At 37.1% G+C, this 19,947-nt stretch overlaps 1 protein-coding gene across 1 annotated transcript in view; it reads right to left on the bottom strand.

The window, feature by feature from the left end:
- Positions 1-231: 231 nt before the first annotated feature.
- The window catches only part of LOC117779885, a 38,821-nt gene continuing 19,105 nt past the window's right edge, over positions 232-19,947 (bottom strand). The window contains exons 2-7 of the mRNA XM_034616224.1: positions 3,623-3,834; positions 2,620-2,755; positions 2,429-2,562; positions 2,236-2,358; positions 1,998-2,169; positions 232-1,195 (exon numbers count right to left, since the gene is read on the bottom strand). Of these exons, the coding sequence (XP_034472115.1) occupies positions 1,014-1,195; positions 1,998-2,169; positions 2,236-2,358; positions 2,429-2,562; positions 2,620-2,755; positions 3,623-3,834 (959 nt within the window). The 3' untranslated portion in view covers positions 232-1,013. The remainder of the gene's footprint in view (positions 1,196-1,997; positions 2,170-2,235; positions 2,359-2,428; positions 2,563-2,619; positions 2,756-3,622; positions 3,835-19,947) is intronic.

The raw sequence follows: 19,947 nt of genomic DNA, 5'->3' as shown, positions 1-19,947 counted from the left end.
TTTGCACTTGTGCACTTTTAGGCATGCGAATAAGAAAATCACTTTGTACAAATAACTGCAAGCTATAGCTATCGATTGAAGCTAAATTCCAATTTCAATGGAATTTTCCTCAATTTTTCATACATTTTTCAGTAAAACTTTTAAAATTAGGCTTAATTGAAAATTGTATAGCAGTCTTATTGTAGCAACAACTATCAATTTAATGAAGTCTTTCCCCATTCAAACACGACATTCTGATGAAATAAAATACATTTTATTTGGCTGCCGTTTTGTTTACAGATCAAACTAAAAGTCAACTCACACATGAATTTTATAACAAATTGAACAAATTGTCTAAATACTTTTAAAACCAACAACTTATGACATACTTAGCTTAACACAAAGACTTTTGCCTAAGAACTACAATTACACATCAAAAGTGAAAAGTTAAAACAAAAATAAAATAAATATGTATGTATAGAAAATACTTTTCGTTAGCTTAAAATTTAATTTTTTTTTCATTGAAATGTAGTTGTTTTAATGATTTATTTACATTTGACCAAGGATTAGGTGGCAAATCTGCAGTTGCACTTTGAAAATCCATGAAATATTTCATTTTTACAGTATATGCTTTGGTATTAATTTAGTAGATTTTTGTGTCGGGTTGAGTGTAAAGGGGGGGAAGGGGGAAGGGGCAGCTCTTCGTCTATGATGCACAACAGACATTTGCTAAATATTACAGTTAATGACAAATGTGACTAGTCACATTTATTTATTAAGTTGTTCCCGCTTTCACTTTCGCAACCAGTTTGGAAACTCATTTAAAGTATACTTTTTGATGACGCTTGTAAATTAGTTGCGATTGTGAAATTGGGAACACGCCTGTGTACATATACGATTATATAATTGTTTATTTTCCAGAGTGCTCCATAGTGGAATCCAGATCTAGATTAAATGCCAGCTCTCTTGACCACATGGAGTTTCCCTCTTGAAGTCCAATTCTCATGGCAACCATTTTGACCATGGCCAACTCATCACCGCGTTGCCAGCTCGAGTTTGTGGGGGATCCGCAACGGTTTCTCTGCCCCACAACAGCTACTTCGGCGGGTGTAACAAGCCATTGTCCTGTTCGTCCTGCTCCAGGTCAAATGCAGCAAAAGCATTAGCAACAACGCAGTCAGTTGCCAATTGAGTTTCGACTGTGTTGAGGCAGCATCTGTGTGAAAGAAATAAAGACAAAGAGAAAGAGAGAGAGAGAGATGGAGAATATCATATTGAGTGGTGGCTACGGTGGTTTCAGTGGTTGCGGTGCTTGTGGCACCCGCTGGTCAAATTAATCTTTGAATTAATTGCTTGTTGCTTAGCGCAGAGCATTAATAAATCGTGGGCTTCCACAACAACAATGGCTAATAAGGTGCGTCCCGAGTCCTTGCCTCCTCTTTTTTCACTAACTTTGATTTAATGCTCAACCGTTTATCATTCTAATGGCGTGCGTGTAATGTATCCTTCCTTCTGACCCCCAAAAATTCCCTACGGTCTGCTTCGCATTTGTTTTAGTTGCAAAACAATCAGGCTAAGATTTGTATACCTCAACATTGTGTGGGATTATGTATGTGTGTGTGTTTGAGCGTGTATGTGATTGTCTGTGTGTTGGCTGTGGCCATTGCTTATCTTAAGCTTTGGCTTTGGGTTAATTTTTAAACAAACGTTCAGCACTTTTCTATGTTGCGCCTAAATAATGTGCGTTACTTAATCAAATAAGGTATTGATTGCGCACACATTGGAGAAATGGCAATTTGGTGAAAAAAGGAGAAATGACTCTAAGGATAATAATATTTAACAAACCTGTTTTGTTCAATTTCAATTTCAAAATGAGAAGAAAACTATGATAATAAATTGGAGAATTTTAAAACTTGCTAAAATTTGCTGTTTCAATAATGGTGGCATACTCTTAAGCACAGCTAGAAATTAAATGCACCCATTTATTTTATTTTAAGCAATTTGAAATTCATACTCACTTGCATGCATATTATAGAATTCATTATTTTCATCCGTATCCCCTGGCTGATCAAATGGATACATGTTCATGTCTGGCGAACGTCCAGAGGCCAAAATCCGCGGACGATCCTCTTCGATAAGTTTTTCGCTCTCCTGTGCATAAATATCGTGAATGCGAGCCGAACACTTCAACTACAATTACAAAAATGACTTATAACATAATCATTTCTCGTATATATAAAAAGCTTGCACTCTCACCTTGAGGCGTCCCTTGATGAAGTGATGAGTTGTCACCACGAAATTTAATTCCAGCACAGAAGACTCCAGATGCTCAGCAAGATGTCTTTGTATGTCATAAATACGCAAATAATTTGGAGGAACCTACAAATCAATATGAATTACAAATTATTACGAATTAGTTAAGAAATAAATTTTTTTTTATTCATTTTACCTGTATATCATTTATCCACCAGGTGAGATTAGCTGCTGGTTTTGAATAATCCGAGGAACAGTTGCCATTGATAATATCGCCGAGGCGATATCGCGAATGAATCCCCGTTATAATAGGCCGTTGTGTGGGCAGTTCTATTAAGGGGCTTGTCAGCAATAATAACTATTAGATATTTGCACCTTTGTACTCACCCACAACCTCCATATCGGCGGTCACAATGGAAGTGTCGAATGTGGGCGCATCTGCAGAGACTTCGCAGGCAAATTTACCACTTATTGAGGTGGGCACATTACGCAATAGCACATGACTGGCATTCGATTGTGTTGTCTGTAAATTGATTGATTAACTTTTAATATAAACTATTGATTAAACATTAAATTAATTAATTAAGCATTTAATTATGTATATTTATTAATGTAAATTGTTTCAGTCAAGGATGCCGTTTATTTTTCTGTTCAGCACAAAAGTATGCTACACAAATTTTAATAACAAACAGTTGTAAGTGCAGAAAAGCATACTTTTAGGCTGAACTCAAAAATTAATTCACTTTACTTAATTGATAATTAACCTTTTTTTATTATTTTTTTTTTGTTTATAAAAATTTAAGCCAATAGACGTGTATTATATGCATTTGCAACTGTTAAAAAATGGACAGTGTAATTATATGATGCATCATTGTGGGTGTGTGTGTGTGTTTATAAAAGATATTACAAACGTGTTGCAGCAGCTTGAACACATTTTTGCGGTAGTTGACTTTTTGTTGTTGTTGTGTTTCTCGTAATGTCAGCAAAAGTCAACAATAATACGGCTGGCAGGACATGTGTCTGTGTATGTATGAGTGTGTGTGTGTATGTGTAACAACTGCAACGACGCCAAGCGAAAAGTCAAAAATGTTAATTAAAACTTTTTAACATGCATAAAACAAACATCGACAGACACACCCAAGCACACAAACACGGCTGAAACTGAAGCGCTGGCAAATATTCTACAGAACTCATCATCCTGGTTGTTGTTGTTGTTTTTGTCGTTAATACAACGAGCAGGCACAGCAACAAGACGACTTTACAGTTATTTACAGCAATTTACGTTGGCAGCTCTTTCAGCTTCTCATTTATACATTTAATCATCATCGCCAGCATCATCATCATTATCATCAGCAAGAGCAGGAATTATACTGAAGCAGTCGGTACTCACCTCGACATCAATTTCATTGGTTTTTGTGAATATCTTCCAGGCTGGGTTCTCCTTGGGCGTATACCGATAGAACTCCCTGCGGCCCCTGTACCACTTCACCGCATAGAGCGTGTCGTTCTCGATGTCATAATTGCAGATTAAGAGCGCATTATCACCGCGTTTAACGGCAGCCGGAATGCGAACGTTAACATTGCGCAGACCCACAGTCAGCTCTGTAAAGAGAGAGAGAGAGAGAGAGAAAGAGAAAGAGTGAGAAAGTGAAACGTTTGTATGTAGTTGTGTGTTGTTGAACGTAAGCAGTGTTACAAGGGCTTAAATATGACAAGTTATTGTAGCTTAATTATGATACCACGCGGATTACATTGGCTTTCTGTGTGCATGGCTAAAACGTGGAAATCGCTTAGTTAGCGACTAAGCATTAACCAAATTTAACTTAATCAGTGCTTCTTACTGTCACACTCAGCCACCTCTTCCTCTTGAGTTCATTCGCTAAAATGAACACATGCCACAAGCTACAGAAAAAGTGGGTCACGATCTTGAACGCACGAAAAATAACTTCCACACACGCACTTACATATATACGTATGCACGTATTTGCTATCTGCTGTGCTGGTGTGAGCGAGACAGCTATAATAAGTTGGACGAACTGTTTCACGTAAAGTTGATAAAAAATAAAAAAAAAACATATTGTGGCCCGTTGATGATCGTGACCGTTGCCCTTGCAGCCCTGCGCGCCTGGCCGAAATTATAAGAAACTTCCTAGTAAAATTTAAAATCGAAAGTGAATTTCAGCTCGGCAAGAGAGCCAAGAGAGAGAGAAGAAGCTTCAGTCATAAATCATAAGGCACCAACAGCAACTACATAGGAAATTGCGCTGCTGTTGGCGATCAGGGCTCCAGAAATCTATGCCAAGTGTCTACTTATGTAATCAGTCCCCAGGTCATTCAACTCTCGTATGAAAGCAACGCATAGTTAGCGTGATCTAGGCGAGTGTGCTCGACTCAAGCATACCCGGTTACAAGTTCTTAAGCATAATAACACAAACAGTGTATAGAATAGCGTTCTTAATAAATAAAGAACGTCAAAAAACTCATTAAATTATGCTTAGAGTGGAGTGTGCTCAACTTCAAGATACTCTGTAAATATTTAAAATTCTAAACATGAACACAACACTAAGATATGTTAATCTATAGTACGTCCATGTAGAATTGGCTCAAAGGAAGATACCCTGTATTAAGGAAATAAATATTACATTAAAATATTTATTTAAATAAATTAAAATTTTTAAATGTTACGAAATAACAATGTCCAGCATGAGTTAAATCTACAAATATGTATATTAATTTCGATGTCTCATTCGCAAACAATTCAAAAACAAACCAATGTACTTGTAGAAATAAAAATATTTTTAAGACCTTAAATCTAGAAAATTAAGTACAATATTGTTAAGTAAATTATAGATTAAATTTAAATTATTTGCAGAAGAAGAAAGTTTGAAGTACCTAAAATATATATGGGATCGGATGTTATAGGCTCAAAGCAGAAAAACCGGTTTGTAGTTGTTGTAGTTGTTGCTGTTACGGGGTAAAAACAATTGGTAGACAGAGTCTGCTGGTTTGTCCCCAAGTCGCGACTCAGTCAGCTCATTTCTGGTTAACCTTGAATGCTAATTGTTGATTCACGTTGATTTTTATGGCACTCGCGAGCACTTTATGTAGCATATTGTTGTTGTTGGTGTTATTTAAGTTGTTGTTGTATTCATATCAACATAAAAATATCATGATGCCCCCAAACCCAGAGAGAGGAGAGAAGAAGAAGAAGGTGCTTTGTATATATTGCTGTGCCCCGGTTCCAAATAGTACGAAAAAACTAATCACATACGCCATGTCATACCACAGAGCTCTTCTAGCCGGGCGGCATGGCCAACAAACGACACTTGGCCCAAATGAAATTTGCGTAAGCAAAAACTATTTGTTTTGCTGAAAAATGGGAACATTTGCCGGCAATCGAAGAGAATCTTTGCAGACGCGTCTTCTCAAAGCACAAAGCGGAGAAGCAGCTCAACTATTTAGAAACCGTTGCTGTTCTATTTTGGCCAGGCCAACAGAAGGCTTACCAACTGCTTGAAGAGACGCGGTTATTGTTGCCACCTTTGCAGTTTATTTTCAGTCAAAAAGGAAACCTTGAATCGCACACCACATACTCACACACACACACACACACACTGATCGAAGCAGACTGGAAAACCTTGGAAAACCAAAAAGCGAACAACAATAATCGTCGCATTCATTTAATGCCCAATGCACAACATTCATACATACATTCGTGTGCGTATGCTTAATGTGTTAATTAACTATGATTAAATTTTAAACACTATATAGTTGAATGATATAACAAAAATTCACAGATTAAAGCGATTTGTAGGTACAAGAAACTTTCCTATAACGCAGATCATTTGTCGACTTTGGATGCTGTAAAATGTTTTTCCTAACAAATGTAATAGCTTTGTCAAAAGTAAAGCGATTTTTTATCATTTTGATCATGGTTTGGCCTCTTTATTCATCCAGCACTACAATTTTATTAATTTATTATTTTGGATCAATTTAAAGCAAAGAATTTTTCTGAATCTGAAGTTATCACTTTTAAGCGACTCGTTATATCTTAATTAGTGACACATTAAATTAGCAGAAACCGATCCCAGCTTATATTATATATTACCATGAAATTTTATATTATTTACTGTACTATGCATACAAGTATATAAATATTGCAAGCCGTTTTTCCCCACAATTTACCCTCCTTCCAAAAAATATGCTCAGCAACATACTTCTAAAAATTTTTAAACCAATTTAAAAGACGAAAAAGTGTATGTCAGTTTGTAAATAAATAAACTATCAACATACGTATGTACGTACATATACATATATACATGTTTTCTTATGCTGTTGCTCTTCCCTTTGTTCGATTGTTAAAGTTTTCAACACGTAAGCAGCGACAACAACAACAACAACAACCACAGCAACAAGAAGACACCAAACGGCAACAACAAAAGAAACGAGGTCAACAAGAGACGCACCACAATAAAATAATGGAGTCGAGTTGTCGGTCAGCTGTGGATTATGTGCTCCTGTTACTTGGTGCCTGTATATTATCGATCATGTTTTAAAAGCGAAAGTGAAAAAGACGACAACGACAACGGTCAAATACGTTGTCAACTGGGGTTGCTTGGTTTCACTATCGAAGGGAGAGGGATAGGAAAGAGGAATTCACATAGCAACCACCAATAAAATATATACATGTGTGTGTGTATGTGTATGATAATTGTACGCACGGCTGGCCCTCAATTCATTGTTGTTGCTTTTCCTGTTGTTATTAAAACCTTCAAGTTTTCATACAGTGCTCATGTGCTGAATTGTCTGTTCGCCTGTTCCATAAACAAATCAAGCTATCGATTTCTACATAAAAAACGAAAGTGATGGCCACGCCATTGGCCCTGGGGACTATCAACAGGGCCCTGGCCCTGGCCCCGCTGCTTAACCCAGTTACTTGACAAGGGTAAAACTGAGAAAACACTTGCATTGACCTCCAGCATAGTCAGGTTCAATGCTCTGATCGCTATAGAGTCGGAAAAAAAGGTGAACGACCCTCAGCAATGTCACGTTCAGGGACCGCCCCTGACCCAGCCCCAGCCCCAGTCCCATTCCCCCAATCCCCCCATTATCCATTGGCAGTGTCAGGTGCCCAAAGTGATCGTAGCGACGATTGAAAGAAAAATCAGGCGCTTGTTGCCTCTATCAGGCACGCAGACGCACTCACAAGTTGCCGAACTACAAAACGAACACTTAACAAGTGCTTCTTTCGGCAGTTCAACGAACTCCACAATCGAAATTTTCGAGGTTCGTTGACCGCAACCGAATCGCAGAGAGCGTAGCGCAGAGAGAGCAATGAACTGAGAGCGCAACGTAAGCAAGAGCGGTAAAGAAATATAATGCTGACATCAGCAACACAAGTGCTCGAGTGGGAGAGAAAGCAAAAGAAAGAGAGAGAGACAGCGAACAAGGGAATATGATCAAGAGAGAGTGAGCTGTGCCGTTGGGGTTAAACAAATAACATGACAAAGTAAATAATATTATTAATACAATATTATAGCTAATTTTAAACAAATTACAAGCATAGCTCATATGAACTTATTTTACTAATTTTACATTAAAAATAACTGCTTTCAAATAGAATTTAATTTATATTATCTCAATATAATTTTAATTATAATTTTAAAATTTTGGTCACTTTTGTCCTGCATTTCTAGGGTTAATTTAACAATATCTACCTTATAAAGGCAACCGCACGCTTTGTAACCATCCAACTTAATATATTTTTCTTTTCTACACGGTATAAAACATTAATTTTTTTGTTTAATACGAAATTATAAACTTTTTGTAACAAGCGCACAGCAAACGCTTGAAAGTTGTTTGTTCAATGCATTTTACTCGCTCCGAGTGGAAATTGTTTAAGAGGAGGGCGTAATGCCCCCATGAGTTTGTCTGATAAGCGATTCAGTGGCACACACACCCAGCTGACTTACACTATACTCTATTGTGTAGTGTGGATAGTAATGTGAATTTGTACAGAGAGCATATTCCATAGACTTGAGCTAAGAAAAAAAAACCACTTTGCACTTGTGTAGAGATTCTTCTGTTTGCAGTGCTGAATGTGGTATGAGATATGCTTATAATGAAGCAGTTGAGCACTTTCAATTTCAATCGGTCCACAGTGGATAATTCTATGTGGCGCATTTATCCAAATTCCCAGGCGGACAGTTTTGGAGAGGACGTGTTTGTATCTGTCTACACTGTCAAGTTTTTGGATAAAACGTGATTTCTACGGGTCTGTACACATTTGTATCTATGTGTGTGTACACTTGAAGAAATATTTGAGAATAACGCTTATGTATAAACAGAAATTTTACAAAAATCTTCTTTATATGCTATGAATATATTAAGAGAAAGAGAAAAACTTTTTTAGACTGTATAACAAATATTGAACATAGTTATAAGCGTGATCATTTTTTCATTCAGTGTATTCGGCATTATTTAAACAAATGTGTCCAAAGCTCAGTAAGGAATTTCAAATGAGCGAATAAACAAATTAAAGCAGCGCTACAAAAAAAATGTGTGTACACATACACACACATTATAGAGACACACACACACATATACATTCAGATATATGTATATATTCACACATTGGCCGGACTTTATCGCTGAGTCGCTGCGACAGTTTTGATGCGTCGAGTTGTTGCTTCTAAAAGCTGTACGCCTATTCGAATTAGTACAAAATAATACCGTATTTCCTAGAGCTTTACGGATTTACCGTTACGCCGTATCAGCATATGAACAACGCTATGTTGAGGGCAAATACTAAGCGACAAAAACGGTGGAAGAGAGAGAGAGAGAGAGAGAGAGAAACAAGAGAGAGAGCAGAGTGAAATATCACTTGATATCGCATTTCTGTGGCCCGTGCCTTGGATTATGGGAAATAAGAAGACGCAGACGTTACTGAAAGATCATTAACCAACAAAAAAAATGTTATAAACAATATAAATAAACAGTTCAGTTTGTTTTTCTCATGCACACCAAGCGCTTTGTATAAATATTTTTATTTTGTTTATAAAATTTAACAGTAGAGAGCGTAAAAAAGTTTAAAACATTTTAAATAGTTTGCTAATTGAACAGGCGATCAGCAAAGGCAGACGCTACACACGTCACCAAAACAACAAATTGAGTTTCTTTTTTTATTTCGTGCTCATGTTTTTCACTCTTTTGGTTTTGTTTATTTTTTTTCGGTAAAAGTTACGCGCCGATCGCTGAGCAGCTGATAAGCAAAGGCAACGCCGACGCCAATGACGACAGCGACGTCGACGTCGACGTCGACGTCGACGCAGCGATCGACACAATCGAAGCGTTTTCTGACCCACGGCAGCGTTGAAAGTAGATCAAAAACGAAGAGCGAGGCGCAGAGAAAGAGGCAGAGAGAGAAACAGATTGATAAAAGTGAATGAGCACAAGTTAGAAACACAACTCAAAATTTGAATGAACATGAATGAACATCGAACTTAATTATTTAAAGTGTGATTATTATTAGTTAAAAGGAACTTGCTTGGAATAATAATTACAAATATTATTTATTGAAATATTATAAAAGTAAAAATTAAATTATTGTTTGTTTAAAAAAAAGCGTTCTAAATGTATTTTATTAATTTTCTTGAAAAATAAGAAATATTCAGGGTGCTCCAGAAATACAAACTAACCTGAGAACATCCAAAAACCCATGTACTTTTGGCTGGTTTTCGGTCAGTTAACACTTCTAAAACACCCCTGATACACTTGCTGTTTCTTAGTCTAGGGCAAATAGTATTTTAAATCGGTATTACGCGGTCCAAGATTTTTAAATATCCAAGGCATGAACTGACTTACATTAACAAAGACTGCGGTTTTAATGCCATTGTGGTTAAAGGCTCCGATAACAATGCCCGTCTGAGTGTATCGATTGGGATTACCCTTCATGGGACAGACGAGGGCCGCACCGCTGTTGACGGCGGGGACGGTGGAAGAAGATGTGAATGTGAAGTCATCTATGGGAATAGCACATAGAACACTTGGAATGGTATTGTAGGGTCTGAGCAAACGAATTTCACACACATTGCGGGGTTGAATTTGAAATTGGGATTTCTTGGGCTTCCCGGCACAGGGCCAAGCTGCCGATAGGCAGAGACTATAATCGATAACAGTTGCCGGAGTGGGCAGGCATATGGTTCGAATGTTGGGCTGGTGACTGAACCCCATGCGGAGTACGAGCAATGCAATATCATTGTTGGGCTTATCGTATTGTGGATGCTTGATGATTGATACAACATCCCGGCTGAGATGGGGCAGGACCTCGTCTTCGCTTTGCGTATCCCAGTCACCTGCCACCACCTGAAGGTTGTCCGTTTTGCTTTTCTTGAATAATCTGGCTAGTGTTATTACAATGTCGGGCGCGATCAACGTACCGCCTCCAACGAAGATTGCATTGTCGCTGATCGCAACCATCCAAGGGAACTCCCCAAAGTGTGAGTCATTCTCAGCTTGTTCGCCGCTGGGTTCATTCAAGTCGTGGGGATTTCCAAAGCCACAACCCAGATTCTCTACCTGTTAAACGAAGCTTGATCAATCGGCTCAACGAAAGTGAAAATCTAATTGCAATACCTCTTCGTAGTGCTGGAAAATCTGTGAGGGATTGAAGCCTCCACCTGATGTGGTTTCTCCAGTTGTTGGGTCCAAGCTTCGGTAACTGTCTTGCATTTTACGTGTAGTAATTACATTTTCTGTAGTTGTAGTCGTTCCTAAATCATTCACTAGGTTTTCCAATTGTGTGCTATTCATAACTGCATCCAAAACGTCGACATCGTCATTAGAATCAAGGTCCACACACTTTCCAATAGAAAGACAGCTTATCAGCATTACCAGAACAATAGTCTTATATTTTCTTAACATATTTATCATTTTCCTAATTTACTAGAAGCTTTCTATTAAAATTGTTCCGTTTGCTTCACGATCACTTCACTGTTTGAAAGCATAGTGAAATATAAAACATAATCTGTGTTTAAATAAAAAGTTGTGTCACGGAATGATTAATTCATATTATTTGCAGGTTGTAGAAGTCAATATATATTCCGACTCAGTTATTTTTAAATACGGATATTTATGTATGTATATATGTAATTTCGATACACAGAAGCTTTAAATCGTTTTTAGACCCCGTACTTAAAAGAAGTACTGGGGTCTATTGGGTTTGTTTTAACGAATATGTGCGTAACAGGCAGAAGGAGGCGTGGCAGACCCTATAAAGTATATATATTCTTGTTCAGCATCAAAAGCCGAGTCGATATAGCAATATCCGTCTGTCCGTCTGTATGAGCGCCTAGATCCCGTGACTATAAGAGATAGAGACACCAAACTTGGAATGTAGGTTCCTCTATATTGCGAGCAGATCAAGTTTGTTTCAAAATTCGGCCACGCCCCCTTTATCGCCCACAAATCGAAAAAAAAATTTCATATCCAAATTATTAGAACAATCTAAAAGCTAGTGACACCAAATTTGGTATGGCAGGTCAAGTTTGTTTCTTCTAATTTGAATCGGACCACTATGTCATATAGCGCCCATAGGAACAATCGGTCGAAAATCAAGTTTTAGTATGAAAACTTTTTTGTTTAATGAGATATCTAAAGCAAACTAATACAATAAGCATATGATTTGGTTTTATATATCCTGTCCAAAATTGGTTCAAATCGGACTACTATATCATATAGCTGTCATAGGACCGAACGAGTGAAAATCAAGTCTTAGTATGAACAACTTTTTTGTTTTTTGAGATATCGTAACCAAACTAATAGAATATACATAAAACTAGGACCGATCGGGCGAAAATCAAGTCTTAGTATGAAAATCTTTTATGTTTTATGAGACATTGTAACCAATGTTATAGAATATGCATTTAAGTTAACTAAATATTTATAAACTTTTTCCATTTTTAGTTTTTGCCGTAGTAAATACGGCGTCTCCGACAGTCGAGTATGCTCGACTGTAGCACCGGCCTACTAATTTTTTTTGTGAATACATAAGAATGTTAACAGCTTTGCGAACATACAATTTCAAATTTCTTCTGATATATCTTTGGGCTTGTACAAGATTATATCGAAACTGCCTCGCATTCCCTTCGAATTATTTATTTGTAAGAAATAAATAATCCAATAAAATATGAGATTTTTTAAGTCCGAAAACTTTGCTAAACTGATTGAAAGTACGCTAGATTTAGTTATAAGAAATCCTACATGTAGCCTGAGCTCTTCTGCTTCCGTTTTCATTCTTCTTTAAGGTCTTTTCAGAGCTTTTCCTATAGATATTATTAATATTGCAAAATTAGCTGAGCTGATGCCAAAGGACATTTGATCGGATTCCTGAGTCTCAGCCGGCTAAAAAATCAGTTGTAATCGCAGTTGGCAGCATGTCAACAAATGTGAACTGCAGTTGCAACATGCAGTCTGTTGTTGTTGTTGGCAATGCTTGAGGGCCATTTGACATCGTATTCACCTGTGCTCGATGATTGGTTGGGAAGGTGGAAAATGACTGAAAAGAGGGACAGAGAGAGAGAGAGAGAGAGAGAGAGAAGAGTGTTGCAATGGGGATTGTTCTCTTGGTCCGACTGTCTGTTTGTCTGCCTGTTGCACATAATCATGTCACATAAAGCGGACGACATGGCCGGATATGAAGAAGAAGAATGAGGAGAAGAGCAAGGGTAGATTCGCCTCGTCTTCTTGCTGGGGTCCTTGGGGCAGGTGACATGTGTCGCTTAACTTTAGATGACTGCGGGGCCGCCGACTTGTTTCCTTTTGGTACGCTTTTCTTCTTCTGTATTTTTCTTTTTTTTTTTTTTCCTGTTGTTAACTTTTCACTTTGGGTTTATGTTGTGTGTCGTATATTTTGCAGCGGATATGAGCGACGAGAATGAGGACGATATGTTGAGCGTTGGCACCTGGACACGATGGGTGTTAAAATAACAGGCAGTGAACATATTGACTTTTAAAATAAGCATTATGGCGGTACATTTTTATGAAACCTTCTGCTGTCAGAGCCATTTCCCCAGTTTGCCAGTTGCCAGTTGCCAGTTGCCACTTGCCAGTTTGCCAGTTGCCTTTTGGCCGGTCATGAAGCGACGTTTGGCTCGTTGTCAGACAGCTGAGTGATTTATATGTATTGTTTAATATTATTATGGCTGGCAGGTTGCAAGCAACCGGTAGCAGGTAGCAGGTACCAGGTACCAGGTGGCATGTGGCAGCCATTGCAATCGTTCAACCTCGTTCCGCCCGTCGGCTGTGCAAAATGCGAAAAATTGAGCACATTACATACAGCAGCCAATGTCCTTGTCCATGTCCTCCGCTCCAAGTGCCATGTCCATGTCCATGTCCATGTCCAAGTCCATGTTCATGTGGTTGGCAATAATTGTTAAAGTGTTGCGGTCTTGGGAACGATGCGAATGATGAACTGATGGCCCAACGAGTTGAGAGCCTCAGGCTCGCACAACTTCTGAGTGGCCATTGGAAAAGTTTTCCTTCATGTTTGCGGCTCAAAGGCTTTTCCGTTAAGTCGTTTTCACTTTACCCAAACGGAAAGTGCAGAAAATTATAATTATGATGCCTGATATGAAAAGTAGGAATTTTGTGTATAAAAAAATAATTTTACTATCATCTGAATATAAATAATTCAGAATTTTTTACTTTAGCATATATTATTAATAAGTTTTCAGTTAATGTGGATACAAATAGATGGTTTCTTTGACTTCTGTGGGCTGCCTATCGAATCAATTTGTCAGTATTTGCTTTATAATTTTCAAAAAAAATTTAATGTTTGTTCAGCTTATATTTAATTTCTGTCGATCCTAAAAGTGGGCTGCATTACATGCGGTAAATATCATGAATTAATTTCTTTGTGGCTTTGAGTTGATTGAATCGGGTTTCTTTTCTTTTATTTACTTTTACTATTTATATTATAGCAAAGAACAATTTAATTTTCAATTTAATCGTGAAAAAATTAAGGCAGAAATTCTGTCTATAAAAAGTTTATTTAAATAATTCATACATGCAAATGCAAATAACATTAAATACATAAGTACTTATATATTTTTGTACATTCGATTCAATTTTGTACATGTGAATGTATGCTCATAAATGTGCAAATAATTAATTGTTTGACCACGCCCACGCCGCCTGCCACGCCTAATTGATTGCATTTTAAAAGTGTTTGTTGTTGTTGCCGCAACGCTGAAGCGCTTTTTGATAAATAATAAAAATAAGTTCAAAAGTATGCATCGTTTTTTTCGCTCGCATTTTTAACAGAAGAAGGAAAGCAGAGCTCAGTTATTTAATTGGAAAGATTTTTTGGGAATCAAATATTGAAAAGTTCTTTATGGCGAATGTATGTATCTTGTATATAAAATTAGTAATCAAAGCCAAAAGACCGATCACAAAGATAGCGGCGAAGGAGAAAAACTGATGCTCTTCAAAAGTCAGCATTGACTTATATAGGGTCCGACTATTCCGATATTCCGACCTGGATTTGTTTATACTTCGAATATCGATATTTCGTGTGTCTGTGTGATTCATGGGTAAAAGCATGAAGAGCCTTGGCAATTTTGGGACATATCAAATCAAATCAATATACCAATTTTGTTGCTAATTTTCCATAACTAAAATTACCTTTAAGCTGTCACTCAATCGCATACGAATTCGTAGTATAATGTGTTAAATATTTATTACATGTTTCAAGCCGTGCTTATAGTGCATAAGTATATGAGAGGAAGGGGCTTCATTTAATTCGCTTGATTACCCTTTGATGGGTGTTTTTTTTTTTGGGGCTAGGGATGGGGTTGATAAGCTCGTTGTAAGTCAAGGCTTAATATCAGATTTGTGTGCCAGCAAATGAATATTTAATATCATTTCTATAAGGAAATTGCAGTGATTTAATGAGACGGGGACAGAGAAGAGTAGACATCGAAAACTGTTATCGTTATCGATTGTATGGCAATGTTGCCCAGGCTATAATGTAAGTTTGTTATGATTATTGCCGCCAGAGGGTGCCATATTATGGCCACAATATAATTAACCACTAAGTAAAGGGGAAAATAAAAATTAATTTAGTCAAAGGTTGCAGGTAAAATTCATTAACTATGCACAGGCAATAATCTAATAATTAAACGTAAATTAAAGCAGTTTGAATAATTTAACAACAACAACAATGGAATCTGAGGTAGCGACAACAATACCACCAAATTGTGGTAATTGAGAAACTGTGGTTGCAGTGGCGTTGGCGTTAATTGGAAATAACAGAGCATTGAACAGACGCAGGCTCTTAAAGGGGTATTCAAGATTCAAGGAGTTGGACAAAGGAGTGTGCCTTGAGCTGAGAATCTTTCGAAATTCGATAACTGAAATGAAATTCAAGTATCAAAGAAAACACAAACTTCTGAAAACAATTAAAAACATTGCCCGAATTATAGTTCGTGGTAAGTGAAAAGTAATAAAAGATGGATAGATAACTGTTATTTCATTCTGTTTAACAGCATTGATCAAATCTTTTTTATATCTGGCAACTCCTGCACTCTGTGCGGGAAATCAGCTGTCTTTGGTGGACCTTCATCCTTATTATATTGGATACTGTTGGAATTGAAATCTCTGCTCGATATGTTGGGCACAGTGTACTTTGTCCTCTACGAGTTCTTCAAGTTCGTTTGTCCGTTGCGCATCTTTCACGATATTGAGGAAATGGAAGCACAGCAGGATTTAAATGGAGACATCTGGTATGAGATATGACAAAATTGCTAATTGATTGATGATGCGAACAGAGTTTCCAATAAATATAAAGACTTGACTTGATTCCTTGCCAGTTGCCAGGCAACTTGAGCCTGATTCACTTTTCTTTCTTCTCTCAATTGTCACATAATTTTCGCATAAATTATCAAATAATTTAAAGCACCTCTCCCTTCCCCTGTGGACAACCAGACAACCCGAAGATTGCTTAGGTAACCAACGCAATGAGCATCAAATGAAATTTATTGCCTCGGCTTATGCTCAAGTATCTGGCCAAGTAAACCGTCTAACTCGAGACTGGGGGACTTACTATCAGCCAGGACGAAGGCTGTAGGCTGAAAGGCAATTGAGTGCCGTTGAGTTGGCTGTAATTGCGTATTAAAATTATACACCAGGGACCATTTGTTTAATGAAATGTTGCGATGTCTCTAAACTAATTAGCTTATTCTAGTCGACAAATTCGCAGTTATGCAAAGTAATGCTCCCACACTGATAGTTCACCATAATGATGTTTATGATGATGATAATGACAGGGCGACTGGTTAAGCTCACTTCATTTGCCATATGATTATATTAATGTGGTTAATACTACACAAAGTCAAGAAAAATACAATATGCATGGGTAGAAAGAATAAAATAGTAGGAACAGATACCATATGAGAATTAAACTTGTGAAAAAGTCAAGGGGAAATTTAAGATATATTTAAAATATGTATCAAATATATTTTTTTCCAAAAATTCGTTGTTTATTGCACTTAGGCATTCCTAGATTGTTAATATAATATTATTTGTTTAAATAACAACAAATTGGTTTTCCCAATTATGAATTTCAGCTGGGTTTTTTCCCCTTATTTTATAATTTTGTTTCTGCACTGCACTCTTTCCCAAATCAAATATCAATCATCAGTTGTCAATCATTTTGCTTTCCTTCTTTCAAACTAATTCCCCATTGTTATTGTCTTTAAGCAAGTTTTTCGATCAGATATCGTGTCCTTGACGTGATTTCTTTTCTTTGCCTTTTATTTTGAGATATATATTTTTATATGTCGAATTGACACATTCTGTCTTTGGAACTTTGAGCTAATCTATTTGTGTTTGTTTAACTTTGCAACGATTAACTCGACGATGTTGTGAGTTCATGTTGTGTTGTCCTTCAGCTTGTTTCTTCAGTTACATCATGTCAGGCTGTCATTGCTCCCCATTCATCCCTATCCTGTTTTTCCGAATGAGTTTTCGCATAGGTGACGTGGGTGACTTTGACTGGCAGTTAAAGAGAAGACATCCCAATCTCAATGAAGCTCTTCCTGTGAGTATCCTTGCCAATTATAAGACGATTTCATGCTGCTCCTTGACGCTCATTAATACCGTAAATTAGCCAAAGAACTATTTATACTTATACATAACTCAGATAATAACTTCTACTTGCCTGGACAGCGCTCCAGTTATAATTCTAATTCCAATTCCAATTCCAAGCAGTGCTTTAATTAATACGTCTCACTGAACACATTTCCTCCTATTTTCCCTCTCTTTTTCCCCTTTTCGTCTTATCCTGTGTGTCGAGTTGAGTTGAGTTAAGCAACTGATTGCCAGATTTGTTAATTATGCTCGTTGTAATTAATGTTTAAGCTCCATGTATATAGTTTGCCATCCCACGAATTTTCCTAACCTCACTCCTGCTAATTGTCAATAAATTTGCGTGCTCAAAATATAATTTTGAAGTCCTTCCCTCTGTCATGCTGGCTGTCAGTTGTGCGAAATGCCAAATGCTAAATGCTTAAATGAAATCTAATCACGTTCTAATTTCAGTTAAGTTTGACAGCAAATTTTGTGAGAATTGTCCCCCCTTTTGGCCTTGGCCCGCATATCATTTCACTTCCCTTTTAGCCTCCCCTGTTTGTCACTTGCCTTGTATTTCATTTCCGGCATTTAAGTGTAGAGCTGTTTAGTCGTTTCTCCATCTCCATCTTTTTCTCCTTGCTATGTTCTTTTTTCACTTGGCCAGCAGCCAAGCGGAGAAAATTTGCATTCATTGAGGGGATCGTTGGGTTTGACTTGAAGTGCAAGTCTTGTCCCTCCTTTAAATGTCTGATAACTTTGGATTTATTTCGCAAAATAAAACTATTTAGTTTATAAATTAGCCAACCAGTTAATTAGCAAAAGTTTTATTTAAATAACAAGGGGAATAACTATCCCTCTGCAATGGGCAAATACTTGCAAATTACGCAATTAGCCAAGTTAGGAACAGGAGTCCTCAGGAAAACTCCTAATTGGCACAGAAATATAATTTTCAGCTTCTTAACAGAAATTGCTGCATAAATGCGGCCAATAAATTCAATTTATTGGTATTTTTTTTGGCACATTGCTTATTGATTATTTTTACTAATTTATGTGCTAATAAAATTGTCAAATTGTATGCGTGCTCGCACAGAGAGGGAGGGCGTTATTGGGGGCGTGGCAGACAGTAACATTAGACTGAAGTATCTGGCTGCTTAAGTGTCTCCTGGCCGAGTATCTCTTGAGTCCTTTGGCATCAGACGGAGGGCACAATGCCAACGGCGCTTACAAATTGACGCTGCAGGATACTTCTGGTAATGATGATACTTTCCTTTGCCTCTCTCTCTCTCTCTCTCTCTCTCTCTCTATTTGGTACCCAGCGAAGCTTCGGCCATTGGCTATTGGCTTTGGCCTTTAAGCTTGTGCAACTTTTTTTATATCGCGTTCAAGCTTTAATTGTTGCTGGTATTTTGGCCAGTTTGCTTTAAATGAATTTACAGATAAAACAAGTAGTGCATGATATAAATAGGCATGTTCCAAACTTTTTTTTTAATCAACTTTAAATTTGGTTAATAAATGATTTGAGATTTAAAATTGAAATTGATATATAAATGTCATTTTTATTATATTAATGAAATTCACAAAAAGTTAAGTTATCATTTCATTGTTTAATTGCAAAAGGAAAATGATTCTATGGCTCAAGTCATCAAACATAATTAATTTAAAATAGCTTAAGTAATTTAAAAATCTTTTACTATATTATTAGAAAATTTATCTATATGTATAAATAGTCTATCTAAATAAATCTATAGTTTTGGGTATTCCTTTGGAAATCTATTAAACATTGAGTTGCGCTTAAACGAATATATGCAAAGGAATTTAATTCTGCACTTATTGGCTTAAGCCAGCAAATCTTTGTTAGCCCAGTAGCTTGGTGGCAGCCCTGGCAAAATGTTGTTCCATGCTCATGCAACCCTCGCATCAAGAACATTTTAGCACAGTTTTTTTTGCCTCCCTCGCTTTTAACACAAAGCACCCATTTCCACTTAGCAAACCTTTTGGCTACAACAACAACATGAACAGCAACAAGACGGGACTTTTACGCCATTTTGTATTGGGGTAAACGAAGAATCAGAAGATGAAGAGTAAGAACAGCCACTTGACGATAAAGACATTTCTCTTGCTAAAAAATTGTATTTACAACATCATTTGCGCTTAAATATGCGCCAGCTGAAAGTAAAGGGTCTGAGAAAGGGGGTAGAAGGGAATGGAGGGGGTAGAAGTGGCAGATATGCCAGATGGAGGCCGTTACAACCCACTGAAAGTGCGGCCACTCAAGTGGCACTTCTTTTATAGAACCAACTTGAGGCCCCCTTTCCATAGAGCACAAATTTAATGCCGCTTTATGGTTACTTTAGTGGTCAATGCAACAACAACGAAATTCGAGTAGCACCATAAAAAAAATGGCTGACTGACAGAATGACGAAAGAACTGAAGTTCTCCCCTTTCCCCTTTCCTTCCTTGCCTTTCCCACATCTTGTTAAATTATGTAAAAATGTAATTTTCATAAAAAAGTAGAAAGGAGTTGGCAGAAGGCGTCTTCCTATAGGTAAATGTAACCCTTTAGTTGTGGTTCTTATAATTGATTTA

Source organism: Drosophila innubila, assembly GCF_004354385.1.
Source record: "Drosophila innubila isolate TH190305 chromosome 2L unlocalized genomic scaffold, UK_Dinn_1.0 4_B_2L, whole genome shotgun sequence".
Taxonomy (NCBI): domain Eukaryota; kingdom Metazoa; phylum Arthropoda; class Insecta; order Diptera; family Drosophilidae; genus Drosophila; species Drosophila innubila.
The sequence above is the reverse complement of the archived record's forward strand: the minus strand, read 5'-3'. Positions and strand labels throughout refer to the sequence as shown.